This window comes from Symsagittifera roscoffensis, chromosome 2 (assembly GCF_963678635.1).
Source record: "Symsagittifera roscoffensis chromosome 2, txSymRosc1.1, whole genome shotgun sequence".
NCBI lineage: Eukaryota > Metazoa > Xenacoelomorpha > Acoela > Convolutidae > Symsagittifera > Symsagittifera roscoffensis.
Window position 1 is genome coordinate 76,466,150 of NC_087063.1, and position 23,167 is coordinate 76,489,316.

Consider the following 23,167-nt stretch of genomic DNA (forward strand, 5'->3'; position numbering starts at 1 on the left):
TAAAATGTTAACCTACGGAAGCAACTCAGAAATCAGCTTTTTATGAAACGCTATATCCTGCATCTAGACGAGACAACTTATAATGGGAAAATTTGCATTGAATTCTGGATATCCTATGTTGTTTTCGGCAAGAAAACTTCTCGTTACCTTTTTCATCGAACAACTTTTTTAGTTTAATTACAGCTAAATTAAGTTTTTTGACCGCCTTGAATGTTTATTTCTTTGAGTGTTGGAGAGCAAAGGTCACTCTTGGTCACTTTTTTATGTTGTTTTGGTCACTTATTACAAAATTGTGATGGTCACTTTTTACTCTCCCCATGTGGACAGTCTGGTGCTACTGGATTAATGTTGTTAGACTAGGGCTAAGAAATGATATTTTCACTTAACTGATTCTTGAAAAAAATATTCGGGTGCTGCCCAATGTAGCACAGAATAAAACAACCAAACTGATAATTGAATTTGAAAATTGCAAAGTTTTTCTCAAAAACAGTTATGAAAAAATGATAGACAAACTAGTTGAAATTTCAATAAATCAGAACACCACATTTGCGTGTCGCGTACACATTTGAATTCTACAAATACTAATTTAAATAATAAATCAATGTAGTTTGACGAGCAAAGCTCTCGTAAATGAACTTTCATGGATCAATTGCCTTTATTACTTGCGAGTGCAATTGTACTTGTAATCGAGAACTAGGCTTCTTTCCCACAAACAACTTTTCTTGCAAATGCGTAAGAAATACTATTGCACTTACTTCTGAGTGCAGGCCGCTTTAACAAGCTCAGTGTCTAGAAAATTCAAATGAAACTACTTTTTATTTCATTGTAGATTAAAAAAAAATTTCAAATAAATTTTGTGAAAACTTTTTTCGGATTCGCATTTTTCGTCCTTATTTCCAAATGCCTTTTAATATTCAGTGCTTTTTAGCAGCTTTAATTCTAAAAAAATGGTTTTTATTTAGATTTAAACAGTTTATAGTATAATTGAAAGCTGTTTTGTATTTGGTAAATGTTAAATTTTGAATAAGTTTAACCGTTTTCAATATGTTTTTATCAAATTTTTTTCTAATGATTTTTTTCAAGACAAAATTTTGCAAAAGTGTTTTTTCAGTTTTTCCTCAAACTTCGAATTTCAGTTTTGAAAAACTATTTTCGTTGTCATAATAATTTTTTAAATCCAACTGTTCTCGACATGTTTAAGAACATTTTCGACTTAGCGGCTTTCGTCTTAATTCTTAGTGGTAAATTGTTCTGCCACGTTTGTGTAGCACCACAAATGGTGCGAACTTTCGCTTCGTCTCTGTGTAAAAAAAACTTACTTACAATAAAATTTTGGGAGTCAAATAGAACATAGAACGTCAGCTGACTAGAAGACAACAAAATTTGGTGAGGTTTTAAAGACGACGCTAAACACACATTCTCCAAGTGTGTTTCCCAGAAGAAGAAATAGCTTGAATTCGAACAGTTAATTTTACAAGTTTCAACTCATGTTTTTTCTCAATGTTATGGTTTTTTAATTCATGTTGTTTTTTTGATATATTTTTTGATTTTCTGACAATTTTAGATTGTTTATCATCATTTGAAGTAAATCTCTTCAATATGTATCAGCCTCTTTTTGTTTTGTATCGATAAGTTTTGTTCGTAAATAAACTGAACAATTTTACTAAAGCTGCTGCTTTTCTCGGATAGTTTTTGTGGTTCCGATAGTAAATCCGGCGGATATATTAGCTTAAGTCCTGCAAAAGTACAGTAGTTAAGTATGCTGTAGTCGATTGTTCAGCCCATAGCAGCTTGCTAAAAAACCAAAGAAAATTAAAAAATTAGCTTAGAATCTAAGTTACCCTGGGAGTAATAGAATCTAAGTTTTTCCCATGAACTTTTTGCCTAAAAAAAAGGCAGAAATTGGTCATATACTAATTTTAAGCATGACGGTAATTTAACAGTTATTTTGTTTTTAGTAATGCAATTGATTCGTAAAAAAATGCCAAATAAGTTTTCAAAAGTTTAATGATTTTCATTCGGTGACTGGTATTTTGGTTCATTTTTTGCCGCGTAGAGGTAACACAGCTGCGTCAGAAGACAAATGTTTGTGGTTGGCATCCGATCGCTACCTGTTTTTTTTTTTAATTTTCAGCTTTTTTGGACTGATCCATTAATGTGCACGGATTCATTACAGATGTGATGATAGTGCTTGCTTGCTATTACCAAGCCTTATTATTTCGAACATAGGCTGGCTCTTTTTCAATTTCCCCAACTCACGTAAGCATCAATTTTATGGTGTAACGAGGGTTTTACAAGGTTAGATATGAAGAATAAATATGCTTGTCATAACTTGATTAGTCCGCATGCTAATTTTTGTAACAATAGGACAGTGTAAACGGAAATTACTAATCAAAGTTTGTAGGTGTGTCCAACAAAATCAGTATATAGTTTGCTCAAATCTGTTTTTTTGGTCAACAATAGACATTTTTTGGCAATTCAAAATTTGTTTGATTGTTTTGTGTTTCGTTTGTTTGTAATAATTTTTTTCGCCAAATCATTTTTCTTCAAACCAATTGAATTTTTGTTCGATGAAATGTATTTTGGCTCAGTGTTAAATTTTCAGCACTTTCGTCTATCTTTCGTAAACCACTAGAAATTTGCTGTCACTTCAGCATTTTAAACACCCGCTCTCTTCATTGTTTTTTATGTAGGTTTGAAAGTTACCAAGTTCTGTCCGGAATATTTTTTTTTCGATTCTCTTAGATTTGACTCTTTTGCTTACTCGGCCTAAAAAAAGTTTGATTGTATCTAAACCACCTAGTGACGTCATATTACTCTATCGTTGTCTACCCCTTGTCGATGTCTCAAAAACTACCCAAAGAACTTGTTTTTGGAACAATTATTTCTTCTCCTGAGCATCAATTGATAGCTGGTCTCCTAATATTGTGCCCCTTCTTTTACATCCCCAATTTTATCACCCCGCAGCAAAATATTCCCACTAAAACTTCACCCCCTTTTTTATTACCGATAATTTGTTTACCTTTTAATCTAACACAGAAATATTTTATCCTTCGCGCGTCTGAAACAATAAAATCCTATATGGTGCTAAGTGAAGGCAACAAACGATTTTTCACCGTTTCGTTTGAAATAAAAAGGGGCGTATATTTGAATTCTTGTTGCACCATTTTGTCAGTTATTACCATGAAGCGCTTGTTTATTTTACCTGGTTTTCAAAGACAAACAAATGTTAGGGGTACGTTACTGGTCACAAGCCCTATCTAAAATGAGAGAACCAAAATGACTACAAACTGATTTGGTCAAACTGTCAATCAAATATTGTCGAGCGAAAGCTAACAGAAAAAGCGATAAATCTGTTGAAATTATGGAGTTAACAACCATAGAATTTCTAGGGAAAAACCCAAAGGACGACTGGTGTTCAAAAAGTCAACGATATGAGAAAAAGTGTTGCATCAAGAGTCGAAGTCGCCACTACAAGTTGAACTAATACAGGCGACCTTGACAAAGAAGTGGCGCTAACTGCTGAAGAAAACATAGTTGCAAGTGCAGAACGCATGCACTTGCAACGAGAACAAAAATAACCAGTGTTCCCGCAACGAGAAGTTTCAAAATACGCAAACTATTCAAAAAAAATTTCAATATACAGCTCTGGACAAAATGATCACAAGAGAGTGTTTTTTTTCGGCGACTGTGAATATTTAGGTATGCAGGAAAACCAAAATTTAGCCCAATAAGTTCATGTAATTTTTGGATTTTTGGTAGCCCTCCGTGCATATGTACGTTCTCAACAAATGATTGCTTGATTTTGAGCAGGCCACATATAAAGCATTTTTTCAAAATTTCTCACAATCCAAGTTGTCTGAATAACAGTTAATTTTTCAAAATTGAGAATATTTGGGGATCTCGGAACAAAGTTTGTGTTTGCAGTGGCATTCAAAAAAATGCGATCTCCTTGCGGTCTCCTGGAAACGTATAAAAACTCGTTTCACTCGCTTTGAAATTGAGATTTCTAGCGGTCAAATTAGGGATTGTTTTTTACTATGACAGAATTCTAAGTTGGAAGTAGGGGGTGGCAAAATCTTGAAAAATTGCGGTTTTGTGCTTTTTCAGAAGATTAAAAAAAACAAAAGCTCTTTTTCCGGAAGATTTTTCTTAGATTAGATTAATTTTTGATCACAATAAGATTCTATTTTATATTTCATTATAAGTTCAGTCAATTAGTCTATTATTCACAAGTTTTGATTCAAATTTGGTAAATCTTATGGATTCAAGTTTGGTTTCTGTTATGAGTTTGAAGTTTGCCAGTTAGATAATTTTTCAAGTTCATCTCAAGTTCTAGACAATCGAAAAAATCACAATCGACAAAATGTTCAAAACGCATCTAGCTGCGTGTTTGTTATCATTTTTTTCGCCTATGTTTTCATTAATGCTCCAATTTTTAACGACGTTAAGATTTCGAATTTTTTTCTAAATGTCACATTTTTTGTTTAATTGCTGTTAAAAAGGGTCAATTAGCTCTGGAGTTATGAAATGGTGTCAAAAAACGCGGCGTTTTAAAGTTAGTAACCTTGTTCAATTGTCACCAAAATCAAGTTGGTCAGACTATGATTTTTATTATCAAATTTAGGCAGTATCTGGGTGTTTTTGAGCTCCAGCAGCCTTCTCCCTCACTTTAAAATCTTACAAAAACTTTGATTAAACTGAGAAAAATTGTCGACCTCCTACCAACCCAAAGGGTGCCCCCCTTTGTTTTATTTTGAAATATCTATTTTTGGCGACGGACCCTAACAATTTTCTAAAGGCGCAATTGGTGCCCATATATACTAATTTTGAGAGGGGAGAGCGCGCCAAAAAAAACGCGATTTTTTGGTCAAAGTTTTCCAGAAAAAGCCTAAAAACGCTTTTTTGGCCGGTTTTTCAAAGTTTTGCCTGCGGCGCACAAATTTTGACCGAAACAGGGGGTCTTTTTTAGTGATTTGGTAGAGCTCGGAAAATCAATTTGGTCGACTTAAAAAAAAGGTCGGCAAAATTTTCGAAAATTTTTTGAAATAACGCCCCCCCCCCCCCCCCCGCCCTTGAAAAAATCTTAAATCCGTCCCTGCTTTTGCACCAACTTTTTTTAAAGTTCAGTTATTTTTGAATTTTTTCCATTTTTGTCGAAAAATGACTTGCCATTTTATGCAAAAAATTTAACAGTCTCGTCTGACCTTCAGTACTAACGACAATTTTGGAGTGCTTTGTTCCTCATTTCTTATAGGTAGGTGTCAACTTCAAAAAATTGATAAACGATTTTAATCCGTTTTCTTTCTGCATTTTTCAGGTAATTTGGTCGCAACAAAGAAACGTTTCATAATAGCGCATTCAACAGATAATGAACTCAATTTGAGGTGAAAACTTCAATCATGCAATCGGTGTTTCTGTTCCATAGAAAGTATGAAGTGATCTTTTCAATTGAGAGTCGCGCCAAAGAAGACATTGACATCGAACTTCTGCTGATTCCAACGGCTCAAAGCTCACAAAACACTATTTTGTAGAGGAAAGTGAATCCGATACTCTAAGATACGCGCATTTAGCAAGAAATTTCAGAAACTAAGGCCGCTTCGATGATGGAGAAAACGCGTAAATCAGTGGAAGTAGAATTGAAGATGCAGACAAGAAACTGCGATCAATGCTTTACTTTTCCTTCGGAACGGAACGCAAGCGCAGTCTTCGTCAAAATAACACCAAAGTAAAAATCTCAAAATATCTTTCCAAGAACTTTGGAAGTACTTGGCCAGAATATCAGTCAGAAGATCATAAGTAAACTACGAGAGACACATTGGTTGAACTGAAAACATAAAGATCATCATTATGAAGATTTTCAAGAATTCGACGGATTGCTGTAGGCGGACGGAAAGTTATTCATCGCATACGAAACGATAACTACCCACGCTGGTTCAAAATGAAAGTTTTGGCTGAAAACATTTTGTTGCACCAATTTGGAATATGGGGTAAACCGGTCACTTTCTACAATAACTGGTAGATTTTTGAAAACTTTGATCCCTACGAAATTTTTAGTTATTTAGCAGTCTTGAAATAAGAAGAACAAAATGATCTATTTATTTTGCCGGTCCATTGGAATTACCGTGGAGGCAAAATCATAAGCTTATAGCTTTCTTTGTAACAACGAATACAGTCATTGTATCTATCGAAAACTAAATGTAATTGAAATGATTCCTAAAGTTTTGAAATGATCCAGATCTTTTCCTGTCAACTCAAGATTTCAAAGTATTTATTAATTCCATTAAAATCAAATTAATATTTTGTGAAATCGGTGAACATCGTCCCAACGGATTATTCGAAAAACTTAGACAAGAACAACATAAAAGTTGTAAGCCTGCAATTCTTAGCTATGTTTTATGTCTCTCCCAGACCTTCATTAAATGATGTACTAGCACGCATTATTTGGAACTTTTGTTCATCTCTGCAGTTATGTTAAAGTCGTAAGCTTGGAAATTCAAAAAGTTTGTTAATAAGTTTTATTGTAGGCAAACTGTTAGGCATCAAATCAAAATCTTACTGCACTCTTTTATTTCAGATCCCATCGGACATTAGAGATCGCAAGGTCAAGACAGCAGGTCCCCAGACAGAAAGAAGAATTGATAGCACTTACATAAACTCAAACTGGTGTCTATCTAGAAGAATTGATAGCACTTACATAAACTCAAAACTGGTCCCTATCTCAGTTAAAAGAAACTTACTTTTTGAACTGAATTTCAATCGAAAACCGAAGAGTATTGATCAGTTTTAAAGAGAGAGCTGACGACAGGGGATCCAATGAACAAGATTTCGAGGGATACAACGACAAGTTTTTACCTCAGAAGAACAGAAATCAAGTAGATGAGGATACACGACGGTTTCCTTTGGTTAACCCATGTATCAAAAAGTAAATATTTTTAAATTTAACCCCTTACGGGGACCTGAAATTCAGATATCATTTTTCCGAAGGTTTTTGAAAAGCCCAGCATTTTTGTGGAAATGTTTTTGTACCTGCTTTCCCGAATTCTACTATCAGATTCGGTACAAATAATTCCGACATCTCCTTTAGAAGGCAAAAACATCGGAGGGAACAACTTCTGCTGCAGTGCCCAGACTTCCTGTGAGACCTTCAGTCTATCATGACCTCTAGTCTCTCCTTTTACTTGGCCAGCACGAACGCGGGTCCTCCAAGTTTTTTGGCAAACGGTATTTTATAGCTGTCGAAGACCTTCAGAAAACTTCAAAACGTTTGATGATTCGATAGTCGTGAATCCTCTTGCCGGTTCAGCTCTTCTTATTGACTAAAACATAAAAAAGTAACTCCTGGACCAATTTATTGACACGGAAGAAAAACAGATACGCCACCGGAGAAACATATTGCCATCCCAAAAACTGCGGAGCCTCTAATTCCCTATACACAACTCCAGCAGAAATTTACCAACTGCCGTTTTCGATAATGACGTCAACGGTTTGTCCAATTTACTGAAGGGTGAATCTTAAGAAAAGGAATTGCTGACTTTCTACCCGCTTTAAAGAATGATAGGCAGGATTTCTTCCGACTCGATGACTATTTTTAGGATTAAAAAAAACCAGACCTCAAAACTTTTTTTTGATTACATTCAATTGTAGGCGCTTTATAACACAAGTTTACCCAAATACCCAGTCAAAATCTTTTCCTTATTATTCCCTGATGCTTATCTTTTAATGATTCATTTGGCATCCTGTACATTCGCTATCGTTTTTTTAGCCCAAGTGATCATTCAGTGCTAACTTTTTGCTCCTAGTCGTACTAACTTAACACCACTAAATAGTCTGAGGTTATGACATTGGAATAATTTTTTCTTCTCGCAGAGGCAAGGTGTTTTACTGTCTTACATTTTCAATGGAACTGACCTAAATGGAGTTTTTCCGGTTTAGACCAATGTTGTGATCTTACTGTGTAATAAATTTTTTTTATTATAATTAACTAGTCTCGTCTAACCTTTACTGTTAACCACTCTTTTGGATAGATTAATGAATTCTTTTTTGATCTTTTCATTTTGTATTTAATTCACAAACTTTAAGTGTTTTCAATCATTTCGGAAATTTATTTGAAAAGTTCCATCTGCTAAATTTACCTTTTTATCTTGGCAATTCACCAGTCAAAGTTATTAAGTCACTAGCAACTCAAAAACAAAGGTGATTGTCCTGGGGTTAATTTTTTTATACACGAGTCAAGTTCTTACGTTTAGTTATGTTTCCAGGAATCTGCAAAGAAATGTCTTTAAAAAAAAACTGACAAAAACTTCAGTAGGATTAAAATTTGAATTTTAATAAAACTAAAGAATAAACAAAAATGCGACAAAAGTTACACTGGATTAACGCAAACTAGGTAAAGCTCTGAAAAAGTACAAATCATTTTTGTCTTCATTATGTTTTGTACTCTTTCATTTAATACACAGTACGTTTTCTTTTCTGTTAACTTATGGCCACTCGATGCATCAAAAATTGAAGTATTTGTACAGAGGCGTCTTTTTGCAGGCTTCCCACTACTTTCCACATGTTTGCGTGGGCTCCGCTAAAAAAGCCTTGGATGCCGAAATGTCATCCTTCAACAGCATTAGTTCTAGTAATCCCACTCAGGGCCGCATCTTGCTGTTTCTAAAAGAAGGGTGGGAAAAAACTTCACGGGAACAAAATTCACCGATGAGTTTTTGCCACAGAAGTGCCAAAGTCAAACGGTAAGTCGAAAGGTAAGTCAAACGGTAATTCAAAGTTTCGCCAAAGAAAAACGAAAAAATATATGTTCTCAATACATTCAGTTTTATATAAATTTATCAGAGAGGTATACCCAATTACTTAGACAGAATCCTCCAATTATCATTCTTTGGTGCTTATCTTCTAAGTTTTCAGTTGGAAAATTTTACATCCACTAATTTTTTCTAGTTCAACACCACCGAATAGTTTGAAGTTACGATTTTGCTATCAAAAATTTTTCTTCTTCCCTCGTAGAAGAAAATACAAATTAATTTGTTGTCTTAGGAAAGTTATGGGTTTGACCTAAAGAAGTTTTTCACGTTATAAAAGTCTCTGGTTTGTCTGACCCTTAGTGTTAACCAATCCTTCGGATAGACTAGTTATCTGTTTTATTCGTTTGTTTTTGAATTTTGTTCGATAATCTTTTTCTATTTTTTTTAATTTTAATTTTGGCTAAGATCGCTGCAAAAAAATGTATCGGATAAAGTTACTTGAATTCTTGCTAAGGACATTTTTGTCATAATTATTCAAAAAAATACATACCTTCACATAATCAACAAATCAATAAGAAGAACGTTTTGCCTTCCTCGTCAAAATTTCAGTTTTTTTTAATTCAAAAAAGTCAAAATTAACTGTTAATGAGTCTGTGTCCATCGTTCCAAATGATTAGTGAAAAAACTTGAAACTACCACAACAATTAGTTTCATAGCGATATCTTTTGGCTCACCTGGACCTTCTTTAAAGACAGTATAGAGCTTATTTGGAAACTTCCTTCATCTATGCAATGTACAATTAAAATTTCAGTTTTTGAGATGCAATTTATTCGAAAACCTAACTCCTTATGGAAATCTCTAGCTATAACTAACCCTGTAATATTTTTTAAATTCTGAGAAATCAATCATCTCTAAGCAATTGGGGAGCCAATGACCGCGTCTATACTGATACACCGACGAGCTTGTGACACAAAAGAACCAAAATCATACGGATAAAAGGTCTCCAACAAAAGCCGTAGATAAACTCATCAACCGAAGGTTAAATCTTTAGAAAATTTCCACTTGAGCTATCAGCGACCTTAATAAACATTTCGTAAATTCTTTGAAACTGGCTGTTGAACTAACTGAGAGAAAAATCATTAGAAAATCAGAGTTTGTTTTTCCAAAGGTCTAATAAAAACACCTAGCAATTTTGGTGTAATTTACGTAAGTTTGAAGTGTGAGATATGTATTGTGGCTGATAGAATGATCTCCAGTGCACAAGGTCATTGTGTTAAGACGTCTGAGACGTCACATAGCTTATCTGAAATAGGATAAATGTTGAGAGACCATTGTGACAAATTAACCAATTTGTATCCAATTGTTTCACCTCAAGAGAGAAACTTCACAATGGTAGCCGGAGGTTAACTTTGACATTAAAATAGCAGGACGAATGACACGCAAAGGCTTGTGGAACGAAAAAAAGATAAGTACAATGAAAAAGACTAAAACATTGCAAATGAATGAAGACGACGAAGGAACACCGATAGGGGACAGAACAACGCAATTCAAATGGATTCCACAGAAGTCTGTGGGGAGTGCCGAGGTGGGCACAAGCAACAGTAATTTAAAAGATGCGGGAGTAGAATTGGAAAAGTTAAAACGAAGGTTACAAGCTTTGGAATAGAGAGAGAGAGAAGCAGTGGACGGAAGAGAACAGAATAGAAGAGACATATCGAGAGCCAGGGTGAAAGATGTAAATGTATCAATTTTAAAGTCAAAAGAAGTGGAAGATTATCGGAGGCGGAAGAAAAATTGTTGGTGGAGTGAATGCACGCAAATGCCATTGGATATGCAGGCAACACATGTCATTATTAATGGGTTGACAAATGCAGAATTGAACGAAGTCGTTATTACGATGGATCGAGACGAAGCACCAACCGAATCTGGGATAACCAAAATAATTGACATGCTGGATGAGTACTTGACATTAAATCCGTTTCTAGAGTTGAACCAAACTTACAGACAATCAAAAGGATGTCAAAAAGGTCTAGAGATAAGTTAGGATGAGTACATAAAGAGAATGAAGCCATATAGGAGGGACATGAACGAAGCTGAATGACAATTGAAGACAGAGCATTTTGCAAAGCGCTCCTAGAAGGATCCAACCTTAGACAAAGCAACAAAAATTAATATCGAAATTATAGCCCGAAACAAAGGACACGGGGAACAGAAGTAAAATTGGACTCAGTGGTAAATGAGGTACGCAGACACTGCGGTAAATGAGGTTAACGGTAAATGAGAACCAAACCTCTAATATTCTGTTCAACCAAAACCACAGTAGAGGATACCATATGGGAAACAGGGGCCAAAACCAGAGAGGAAGAGGGAGTTACAGATCGGCGGAAGGAAGATTTGTTCAGCAACGTGGATGTTTTTGATGTGGGTCATTAGATCATTGGATGCGAGAATGTAAAACAAATTATGGAACGATGATGGGAAATGGAAGAAGAGGTGAACGAACATACCGAGGAAACTCAGCGCTTAGTTGGAGATTTCATCAGAATTATCAAACAACTTGAAGTAGTATGGACATGGGGGAGAAAGGTGATGGGGAAGATCAAGTGCATCAATCGAAATTTGCGTAGACTGATGAGTCCATTGAGACGTCATCCTGTTATTTCGCGGACCAAGGGGAGATAGCGGAGAGCAGAAAAAATAAAGGGATGATGAAGTTCAACTCAACACAATTTTAGACTCAGGAGCGGCAAGATCAACGATGTCATTGAAACAATGAAGAGAGATTGAGGGCAGAGAGTTACGGTGGAAAAAATTGAAACAACCAAAAAAAAAAGGAAAACGAGTCAGGAAAGAATTTAAAGTTGGTAGAGGAGAAATAATCACAGCTCAATTTGTTGAGTTGTTACCAATTAGGGCAGCGGGAAGATTTATCACCTTAAAATTGAATGTTATTGATGATTGCATCCCATTATTACTTGGAATAGAAGCGATTGAAGAACTAAAAGTGTCCCTAGAATTCCCAAAAAATCTAATGTGGACCCAGAAAAAAATTAAAACTAACCAGATCGGCTGTGGGACATCGAATATGGAGAGTAAAAGTGGATAGACACAGGTTACAAATGAAAAAGCGAATTAGAAAAGAAGCGAATATATATTGGACGGAAAAAATTTGTAATGAGGAGATTGATAGAAAAAGAATCAAAGATATTCATCTGAGATTCGGCCATGCAAGTAAAAAAAACTAAAATTCTTTTGGAACAGTCTGGGTTGAATAACAATTTACAAATTGAAGATATAGATGAAGTAATCGAGAATGTAATTGCTAACTGCACTGCCTATAACGAGACTGGAAAGGTAGCTAATATCAGAAATTTATTGACTCCTAGGAGTAAAGAGTTTAACGATTCGGTGGCAAACGACATAGCAGTGTCAAACCTAAAACAATTCAAAAAATGCTGCTGTCATTTATGATAGTTGAGTTTTCGCGCCACTCAGTTTTCACTGTGGTAGAATAAAAAAACAGTTATAATCATAAAAAACATTGGAATTGGTTGGTTCATGCGGTTTTGCACACCCGTAAGTATTCTACATGATATAAGAGGGGAGTTCAACAATGATCTGATCTTATTACTAATATCACTCTTTGGGTGCCGTGTTACAACCACAGCCGATTATGCGCCCTTCTTCAATGGAGTAGTCGAGAAACACAAAGGGATCATAAAAGGAAAGCTGACAAAATTGAGAAATGAAAACTTTTGGGAGTTCTCATTAGAAGCAACCATCGCACATGCTTCATTTGCGGAAAATTCATTGTTAGACGTAAATTGACTTTCTTTTTACCAGATAATTTACGGATCAAACTAAAAAAGTGGGGTGTCAGAAGATATACCACCAAGAATTGACAATGCCAGTGAGGCTGATAGTAAAGTCCTAAAAGGACATTTGATGGGAGCGCAGAAAGCTCGGGAAAACTTTGTGAAAAAAGAAAATGATACAAAATTGAAGTCCAAAAAGGGAAGGATCATTCGGCTTATTTATCGGGTTGGAGATTTAATGAGATGTAATAAAAAAAATTCTAAAGAAAAAATCAATGGATGGGGCCAAAGAAGGTCATTGCGATGAATAAAGGGGTTTTCATTTGCCATCACGGGAAACGTTTAATTCATGTTTACTATTCGCGAATATAGCGAGTATAACCAGCAAGGGTTTGGGATAATGAGTGGGACACAGAAATAGAAAGTTGGAGTGAAATTGGTAAAATTGATCAAAGAACAGAAAACAATAACGACAGAGGAGTAAAGATAACTGAGGACAGAGTTATATGTGGGAAATGTTTTGAAGAATACGTAGGCAGGAAGGGGGATCATTCGGCTAACAAAAACTGCGGCTAATTGGTGGAATGATGAGAAAATGAGCTCAACTGGAATGAAAACGAAGTTCATTCGGTTGCAAAGTAAAAATAAACAAAACTCAAGGCCGAATTTACTATCTCAAACTGAAAAAAGCACAAAATGTGGTGAGTCACAAATATTTGAATATCGATCAAATCATATTTGAAATTTAACCAGTGTGAGAGGTTTTGAAAAGAAACAAAGTCCGTTGAAAATTGGGTGAAATTAAATTTGAAAAAAGTAATTTTGTTGCGAATGGTTATCAAAGAATTAAAGTTTATGAGTTACAATTGCGCAGATTATTAATGTTAGGGATTTAGAGAATTTTCAGTGATTTATCACGCGAGGTGACAGTGAGTGAAAAGGAGATCGAAAACGGAATAAAGGAGAGAGTGAAAGGCAGAATCGAAGAGAAAGTAGGGACGGACGGAGAATAGAAAGGAATGGCCAGGAGCAGTTATGTGTTTACGGTAACAAAAACACCGCTCAATGAAGAGACTGCGGAATCGCTTAAGATCATGAATCGTACAATGGGATTTTGGGTGATTTGACATAGTCAAGGTGAAAACGGATAGGAGTTGAGACCAGTACTGAAAGACGCGGCAAAGCAGATACCACAGGAGAACGAACATAAGACAGAAGGAGAACTGGAAAGATGGGAAAGTGTCATTCGGACAAATGGCACCATGGAGGCCATTCGGAAAATCCAGAGGAGGAACGAGCTGGACAAAGCAGGAACACTGATCAAAGACAATTTGAAGTGAGCGATACACCGAGGAGCAAAAGTTGAAAAGCAGGAGAGCTCAGACGAAGAAAGAAAGCAGGAGAGCTCAGACGAAGAAAGAAAGAGAGGAAGAAAGATGCCAGGAAGGAGGCTCAAAAAAACCAAAAGTGCGCACAAACAGAGTCAGAACGGATCCTAAGCGAACCAAAAGAAGTACGATTTCGAGAAGAAGATATAAGAAGTGAAACTGAAGAGGATGATACGGAGGAACGAGAGACGAATAGATGGGAGATGGGGAATGAAGGGACGGAGACTACGGATGGAGAAGGAAGTGGGAGAGGTGCAGCAGAAGTAAGTACGACAAAACAATGATCGCGGAAGAAGAGGACAAGGAGGAGCCAATTGAACGAAGGGGCAACCAACATAAGACAGAAGGAGAACTGGAAAGATGGGAAAGTGTCATTCGGACAAATGGCACCATGGAGGCCATTCGGAAAATCCAGAGGAGAAACGAGCTGGACAAAGCAGGAACACTGATCAAAGACAATTTGAAGTGAGCGATACACCGAGGAGCAAAAGTTGAAAAGCAGGAGAGCTCAGACGAAAAAAGAAAGCAGGAGAGCTCAGACGAAGAAAGAAAGAGAGGAAGAAAGATGCCAGGAAGGAGGCTCAAAAAAAGCGAAAGTACGCACAAACAGAGTCAGAACGGATCCTAAGCGAACCAAAAGAAGTACGATTTCGAGAAGAAGATATGAGAATTGAAACTGAAGAGGATGATACGGAGGAACGAGAGACGAATAGATGGGAGATGGGGAATGAAGGGACGGAGACTACGGAAGGAGAAGGAAGTGGGAGAGGTGCAGCAGACGTAAGTACGACAAAACAATGATCGCGGAAAAAGAGGACAAGGAGGAGCCAATTGAACAAAGGGGCAACCAAGAAAGGAATGTAGAAAAGGACTGGCACGCGAGCTAAACATCATCAACACAACTAAAACTTACCAATTTTGAGGCTCAGTCACAAGCAGCCAGACAACTGGCATGGAACATTTTCGGTGAATGAACCTCCAATGAATCACTGAATAATGACGCCGAATTTATCAACGACACGCCAGTAACAGTAACAAATAATGAAAGACCAGAAAAGACGAAACAAATAATGACTAAATTTGGGAACCCTAAACCTTCATCGCTGCCAAACTTGATACAGCATACGGAAATTGTCGGAGTCCCAGAATGGAAAGAAAATCACGACATTTTCATAAGGTCACGAAGAGAGGAGCTGGAGGGATGGAACATGTTCAAAGTGGTCGAATTGGTGAGCAACCATGTGGCTGGAGGTCTGGGCAAACGAATACTGAGGACGAGATGGGTGGACACGTGGAAAGTGGCGACTGACGGTACGAAGAAGCCGAAATCAAGTTAAGCTGTGCGGTGAGACCAAGTGGAGAAGAGCTTGTTTTAAGAGAAGGTTGCCCCAACTGCTTAAAAAGCGGCATGTAATTTCGTACCATGTTTCATAAAATCACATGACTCGGAACCAGTGACGATTGACATAAAAAAGCCTTTCTCTAATCGCGAAGAATGAAACGCGGTGCTTTCACAAGTAGAGGCGCAAATACCGAAAACTCATTGTTGGAAACTGCTCGACGCCACATATGGGTTGATTGATGCCGCGTATGAATGGTATCAAACTCTGATGAATCGACTATACTACATGCAACAAATCTACGAATGTAATACACAACTTTGCCTATTTTACTCAAAAACAGACAACGAACAGTGTATGGGGCTGCTAATTGTTCATGTGGATGACATACTGTTTGAACGAAAGACAGAACTTGAGAATCGAGTACAACGAACATTGAAAGGGTTGAATCTTGACTTAATCACAAGACAGAACTTTGACTTCCTCGCACTTAGTGTCGCGACGTATAGTGACCACATAGAAACTAAACCCGTATTGCGCGATGTGATTTCCATCCAGGACTTTGGCAATATGCCGGCTGCGGAAAAGGAAATGGCCATAAGAGATAGAATGGTCGCAATGACGAGATCATTAATCGGTAAGCTGCAATGGATGACTACTTTTATCAGACCAGATTTTTCCAAAAAAAGCTAAATGAAGCTCTTAGTCTGTTGAATACGAAACCTACTTGGGGATGATCGTAGCATTGAACAACGTGGTTCGACTATACAAAAGGCGGCCGATTCAGTCAATGAAACTTAAAAAATTATCGGGAATTCTGCAGATGGAATTCTACGGAGATGCAAGTCAAAAACATTTATCAACATTTGGCCAAGTGGGGATTATACGAGAGAAGGACACGGAAAAGGTGGCAACAATTCACTGGCATCCAAAGACGATCGGAAAACTTCACAACATTATCTTTGAAGCAGAGGCATACGCGACGAGACTCACTAGCGAGGAATGTCTCTTCTGGAAAACGATAGTTGTAGAAGTGGGCCCACCATATCGACTCGAAAAATTTACCGTGCTTACGGACAGCAAGTCAATTAAAGTCACTGTAGATGCACCAAAGTTCAACAAAGACATAAAATTGCCGCGAAAAGATATTGCGATGGTACGTTCATTCATACAATTTGAAGGATAAAATTTCATTTCGTGCCCACCTAGATGATGATAGCAGACCGCCTAGCGAAGGCTATGAGTGAAAAGGACTTACCTGGAGTAATGGAGGATTGGATGCTGAGGAAGATAGATCTAACATCGGACTACTCGATCAAGGCAGTGAGCGTATATGCACAAGTGGCATATTTGGATAAGGAGTTAGACGAAAACTATGATTATGGCGATTTACCTCCGAGCGAGCAAGAGCAATGGTCCTCGGAACAACCAGGCACCGAATACATGTGACATGAAAGGGAGAGAAAGAGAGGAGCTTTTGCAAGGAGAGAAAGAAAGCATGGCAATCTAAAAATCGAAACTATGATTAAAAACAATAGACATTAAAACTGTACAAATTTTGACTGAAACTAAAAGCAATATCTTTACAAGATGCCCTAAGTTACTGGTGATACATATTATTGCTTAACGATGTGTTAGTTTAAGTTATATTGTTGAAACAGTGGATTACATTGGTTACGTATGTTTGTACATGGGGGGAATAGGAGATATGTATTGTGGCTGATAGAATGATCTTCAGTGCACAAGGTCATTATGTTAAGACGTCTGTGGCCTCACATAGCTTATCTGAAATAGGATAAATGTTAAGAGACTATTGTGACAAATTAACCAATTCGTAAATAGTTGTTTTACCTCAAGAGAGAAACTTCAACATGACGTAATTTCGGCTGCAAAATATGGCGGTCTGTAGATATTGTGGTTTGTTGGAAATCCACAGGATTTTCCTAATTTGTTTAGCAAATGTTTTTTTTTCATAGATCTATTAGACGCTTAGAAAACTTCACAACGTGTCACAATCAATAACCCAATTGTGGTGGACCATCCTGATTAATCAACTCTCATAACCACAGAAAATACTAGAAAGCCTGGAACTGTCTCCGGGAACTGTTTCCCGGCAATTATAACTACCAGAAACACCCATTGGAGGAACAAATCACTGCTTGTTTTTCGAACTTGTTTTTCATACCAACTTGTTTTCATGTCATTCAGTTATGCATTATTTTATAACATGTTTTTTTTTCAATTGCTCAGTTGAAACCACTGTTTCTAAACTATTTTATTGGCGCAAGTGATCGTAAAATTTTAATCTTCTCTCTGAAACATTATGAACTTTAACTTAACACGAGATGACATAAAGGCTAATTGTAAATCTGGACTTTCTTTTAATAAAACTCCGGTCATCAGGACTGCTGTGATCTAAAAAATTAATTATTTTGAACAGGTCTTGTCTGACCTTTAGTATTAACCATTACTTCGGTCTATCACATCAAACGAAGATTTTAACTGGCGTAGTTAACTTGCTTCCCTTTTGTGAAAGTCTGTCCGTATGACTGACTGTACTTTATTCAAGTAAGCCATTAGATTTTGCTCGTGGAGTTACCATAAGAGATAGGCTGCTACCTTTTCGATTTTCGCTGAATCCGAACTAAACATAACGCGCAATATAATATATTAGACGCTAAAAACATAAATCAATTTGTTGCACAAGGAACATCTATACAAAACAAGATGGCATCTTCAATCGATTTTGAGCATCTTCAATCGAAACATCCAATATGTAATCGAATCTGCTACCAAAAAAGAACAATTTATATGCACGTCGTTAGATGTTCATTACGCGTGTTTTTTTTTCTTGGTGAGCTAAAGTAATTGTCACAAAAACTATTGAATCATCAGCAATAAAGTCCAACTTGATTTTTAAGTGGACTGTTTGTAGCGAGCGATGCTTCATTCTGATATGTTGTCGCGCACTGGTGAAAATAAATGAGTTTTGAAAAACTCTTTTGCTTTGCGCATTTTTGTTAGTACCATATTTAGCATAAAACTACCAATTAAAAGTGAACTTTAGCAGCTTATTAAGCAAATCGCTGCTGTCAATGCCTATCAATGATGTGGTTCTGCCAGAAAACGTATACGACAAAGCCATTTTCAGAAACTTGAAAACTTTATTCAAAACTATGTTTTCATCGCCAACTACATGATACAAATGAACTCTTCGGCTCAAGATTCAAACGAGTATTTGAATATATCAATATCACTTGACCGAAATTTTTTTGCATCTCTAGCGAACCCCGCAAAAGCTCGCAGCGATATTTTTTCGGATAGTGACAACTTCACAATTTTGCTGGTTAATAAAGAGGCCGACAAGTGCTTTGGAACAGTGACGTTATCTTTGAACATTAAGGAGACCCTTGAAAAAAACTTCCAAGCAAAAACCAACAACTTCGGCGACAAATCGTGGTTTGGCGAAAAAAATGGAGATAAATTGTTGGAAACGGCAGAAATCGAAAACACTAGCAATTCAGCTAAAGTGATTGACTTTGGGGTTATGGATACGAGCAGCATCTATTGCAAAGATGCTCAAAACGCCGAAACTCAAAAGAACATAATCGGAACGGAGTTGTCTCATTATGAAAATGTCTTTGAAACTTCTTTGTCAGATAATTTCAGTGGCCGAAATCATTTCGACGCCGACTTATTGGTTCGGCCAAACTCCATTTCGAACGAGGAAGTTTGCAAGAATGCAAGTGAAACTTATACTCAACAGAACATGTCGAAGTTAGCCACAGAACTAAGTAAGTTGTTTCCAGTAGATGACTGTTTGAAAGATTTCATCTCAAACTTTTTGACTATACCGGGGGACTCTATTGAAAAAGCACCAGAAATTGAACATAATATAGAAAATAATAACATTTTGGACGCGATAAAAACTAGCGATTCACAGATGAGTTTTTCAAAAGAATCGCAAACAGAAATTGGAGATAATTCTAACGTTTTACGAAACGGCGATATGGTTTCATCCCGTGTAAACGAATTTGCACGCAACCGAAGATCCCAGTTTGAAAATGGCAGAAATCAGTGCAGCGCTGCAGTTCTATCTCAAAGTTCCGCAAACGACAACCAAAATTCTGAAATTTGTCGATTATTGGAAACAAAATCGAATAGTAGCGATAACATTTATGAAGCCGCAGAAACTCACACTCAAGGACAAACATTTAGTTTACAAAGCGAAACAGCCTTGAATAATCACCTCCGCTTTTCAAATCCAACCAGCGCAAGAGTTATAGGTCAAGGTCATATTGATATGGAGCTCGGTGCGAACTTTACAGTCGTGCCATCAGATCAGGATCCGATTGATAATTACAGAATCGCGCTCGACGCTTGCTCTTCGCTTCTCAAAAAGAAAACGACTCAAGATATCAACCAGAACACAAATCATCAAGAAAGTAGCGCCGCTAACAAAAGTAGCAATGATTTCATCTCAAGTGGTTCCCGTATTCAATCTCAAAAGCCTCGTGACCTTTCTAGAACGAAAACGTTTCCGGGGACAATTCCTGGAAAACGTTCGACAATTCTTCGAGTTAATCAAAATAATCCGACTCAAATTACCGAAACTTACGTTGATAGGCGTGGTGTCAATAAGAAAAGCATGATTAGACCAAAGTTCAATGGCGCGGCCAGCAGATCCTTGTTAAGTATGGAGCTTACCAAAAAACCGGCTGCCTACACTATTTCGGGTAAATTCATTATAAGACATCAAAATTTCAAATTTTACTCGAAACATTTTTGGCTGGCTCATTGTCTTATTTGCAACATTTTGGTGTCGAATTTTAGTTGGAAGAATAATAAAACTAATTAGTACCAATTTTCCAAAAAGAGTAAAAATGAAAGAGGAGATTTCATCAAATTTAGGTACTTTCTAATCGACAAAAACGTCCAAAACTAGATCACTTTCGGGGCTTTAATCGTCCTCAAAATTGCACGAGGGCAATCGGTTTGTATGCAGCAATTTTAGGGAGACTTTGAGGACTCTAAGGGAAAAGTTTTTCGGTAGTTCAATAAAAATTATCGACTTGTTTGAGGGCACCGCCTTTTTAAGATTTTGCCTTAACTGTTAAATGAGCTTTTATGAAACCGCAAGTTTTTAGCGATATGATTTAATCCATGCTTAATTTCAAGTGATCAAAAAATGAAAGAAACAAGAGCGGGTGTATGGGTGGGAGTTGAGGGGCTATTTGAAGGATTATGGGTGAGGGTTGTGGTCTGCTGAAACATTCAACCTTTGTTTGGGCAGTCCACAACTGACTGCCCAAAATATTCCTCCTTTAGTACTGTATTATGACATCAGTTTTTAGTCGACCAACGCTCAAAAAAGTCTGGAAAAAAGTTTGCGGTGGCTCAAATAAAAATTTGTGAAGTGCGTTTTTTTTTTAAATTTTAGGGTAACTTGAGAAATAATTAGAGTTGACGAAATAAAGGCCATCGAAACTTTAAAATTCATTTCGAAGTTCCAGCACAGAAAAAAACAATTGTGCAGACTTTGATCAGAGGCAATCCTGCTGTAACGATATATTTGAAAAAAAAACATGTTTCAGCTGGCAACTCATTATCGACAACAGGGTATGCGAGGATCCAACCAAAGAAACTTCCTTCGTTACTGCAAGCAGTTCAAACCTTTTCATTCATGTCCCAATCGAACGTCTCATCCATCCGACCTGCCTTCGTGCCTCTCCCGGGACCCCCGCCGCCTCTAATAAAAATGAGTCACCCTTCATCGTCACTTATGACTCTGACATATCAACCAGTACCTTTTACGCCTTGCAATGAAAATTTTGCAGCCTCGTCTTATCAACTACCAAGTTCTACTGCCAAGTCAACTTATGAAGATTCTAGCCAAAACGCTTTCGGTGCTAGAAAACATTTCACAAAACTTTCAACTTGTTCAAAATCTGTTCAGAGAAATAGCAAAACTTGGAGCTCAAACACGTTGAAAAAATCTAAGATGACTCCGGAACAAAAAGCTTGTGAAATATGTGGCTCTCTTTCTACAAGTGCAGCGGCTCTAAGAATCCACAAAGCACATTTCCACGCAAATGCAAGACCTTTCAAATGCCAATTCTGCTTGTATGCTTCTAAAACTAAACGAACAGCGATACGTCACTTGAGAGAGGCCCATAGCTGTGGGGTAAACCCCAGTATCGACCAGGGAATAAATTAGGACTCTTTTCCTTCCCCACCCGCAAAAACAAAATTGTTTCAAATTGTTCACTTTGTTCGATTGTTGTAAAAATTGACATGCAGACTTATTAAGCTATTTCAAATATATTTGTTATTCATACTCAACCTTGTAGAGCCACTCGTTGAACCATAAAAGTTGCTGCTTGTGTGAGGAGGGCGAAAAGGAAAAGGAGCGAAAGTTAGAAGCAAAGGTTATAAATTTAGAAGTTAAACTCTTGAAAATTTTAACAGACAGTCTTTTATTTTTTTTTATTTGCCCCCGGCCTGCTCAGTGCATGACCAACCGTGGGGGAGGGGGAGATGTCATCCATTTTGCCGCAGCCGGTCCCACCTTGAGGAGGCGGATGACACTGGGACCCCTCCAGCCGTGACCGAAGCGGGATTCGAACGCATGACCCTCGTGTTAAGAGAGATGTGCCTAACCCACTTGACCACAGACAGTCTTCTCAACAGCGATCGTTGCTCAATTCAGGGTCAAACCTAAAGGTGATATCGATTAAAGGCTTGATTTGAATTATCAGCAAATAAGCACTTGCTTCCCCGGTCGACGTTTCGATTATAAGCTTTTTGCCAGTTTGCCTCGTTTAGGAGATGTTCCGATGATCGACGTGTAATGTGTTTTTTGAGAAATAAGTGGTGCTGAAGTATTTATACTGTTAGTAGCAGTTTCGACGTCGATGATAGAATCAAAGATCTTGAGAACAGATAATTTGATTATGACTCCAAAAATAAAAATTACTAAATAAGTATGTGAATGAGTTGAAAAAGTTAATAAGCTTATTTAAAAAAAATTAGTCAACAAAACAGTTACAACATAACGTTTGATGAGAAAATTAGCCTGAAAACTTTTGTGCAGCTGATAAAACTATTTCCTGCAAAATTGGAATGATTTCGAAACTAACTTGAAATGAAGGTTAAACCGATATTAAATATTAAAAGTTTTACATGGTGCAACAGCAAAGAAAGAAAGAAAGAATTTATTTCACCAAAGTAGTACACATGATAACAACAAATCAAACAAGACTGCTCGTATCAGGGCGAGGCCTTGAATGTTCCGACTGCCGTTTAGGTTCATTGGAGCAGGTAAAAACATGCAAAAGTTAAATGTAATAAAATATACGAATTTTTTTTAATTGGGATTTTTTGTGAAAATCATCACCCCACACACCATATAAAGTACAAAGTGATAGATTTCGCTTCTAGTAACAAACTAATTATGGTAAATAAGCTTCCCTCAACTAATTTGGAACAATTTCTAAGACGGATGAAATCTCCGCGAAATATCTCGGCCGTTAATTGTCCCAATATGGCCAAAATTGCAATCTTTAAACCCCGGGTTGACACAAAAATGCTTATCATACAATTTTCATATATGAAAAAATTACTTATCATACTTTTTCATACAATTTCATAAAAGTAAAAGTATAAAAATAGCAAAATCAGAATTTTTTCCATAGTATGAAATTTTATAACAATCAATTTTTTCATACTCTGGAATTAAAATTTGAGCTTTCTCATCAATCTGTCTATCCCCAAAATTGTATGAAAATAGCATGATAAGCATTATTTACAAACTATGAATTTCTATGATGAGCATTTTTCCCATGATTGAAAATACAAAAAAAAATTCGTTCTGAAAT

At 36.8% G+C, this 23,167-nt stretch overlaps 1 protein-coding gene across 1 annotated transcript; it reads left to right on the top strand.

Annotated features, from left to right (window-relative positions):
- Positions 1–18,240: 18,240 nt before the first annotated feature.
- Positions 18,241–21,704, top strand: LOC134839235 (uncharacterized). Its single transcript, XM_063854719.1, has 2 exons — positions 18,241–20,026; positions 20,885–21,704. The coding sequence occupies exons 1-2, from the start codon at positions 18,487–18,489 to the stop codon at positions 21,505–21,507; spliced, it is 2,163 nt and encodes a 720-aa protein (XP_063710789.1). The 5' UTR covers positions 18,241–18,486; the 3' UTR covers positions 21,508–21,704.
- The last annotated feature ends 1,463 nt before the right edge of the window (positions 21,705–23,167 follow it).

Bases quoted from the DNA above. Each gene is read 5' to 3' on its own strand.
- LOC134839235 (XM_063854719.1), top strand. From the start codon at position 18,487: ATGATACAAATGAACTCTTCGGCTCAAGATTCAAACGAGTATTTGAAT. The intron at 20,027-20,884 runs GTAAATTCATTA...AACATGTTTCAG, and splicing joins GGCTGCCTACACTATTTCGG to CTGGCAACTCATTATCGACA.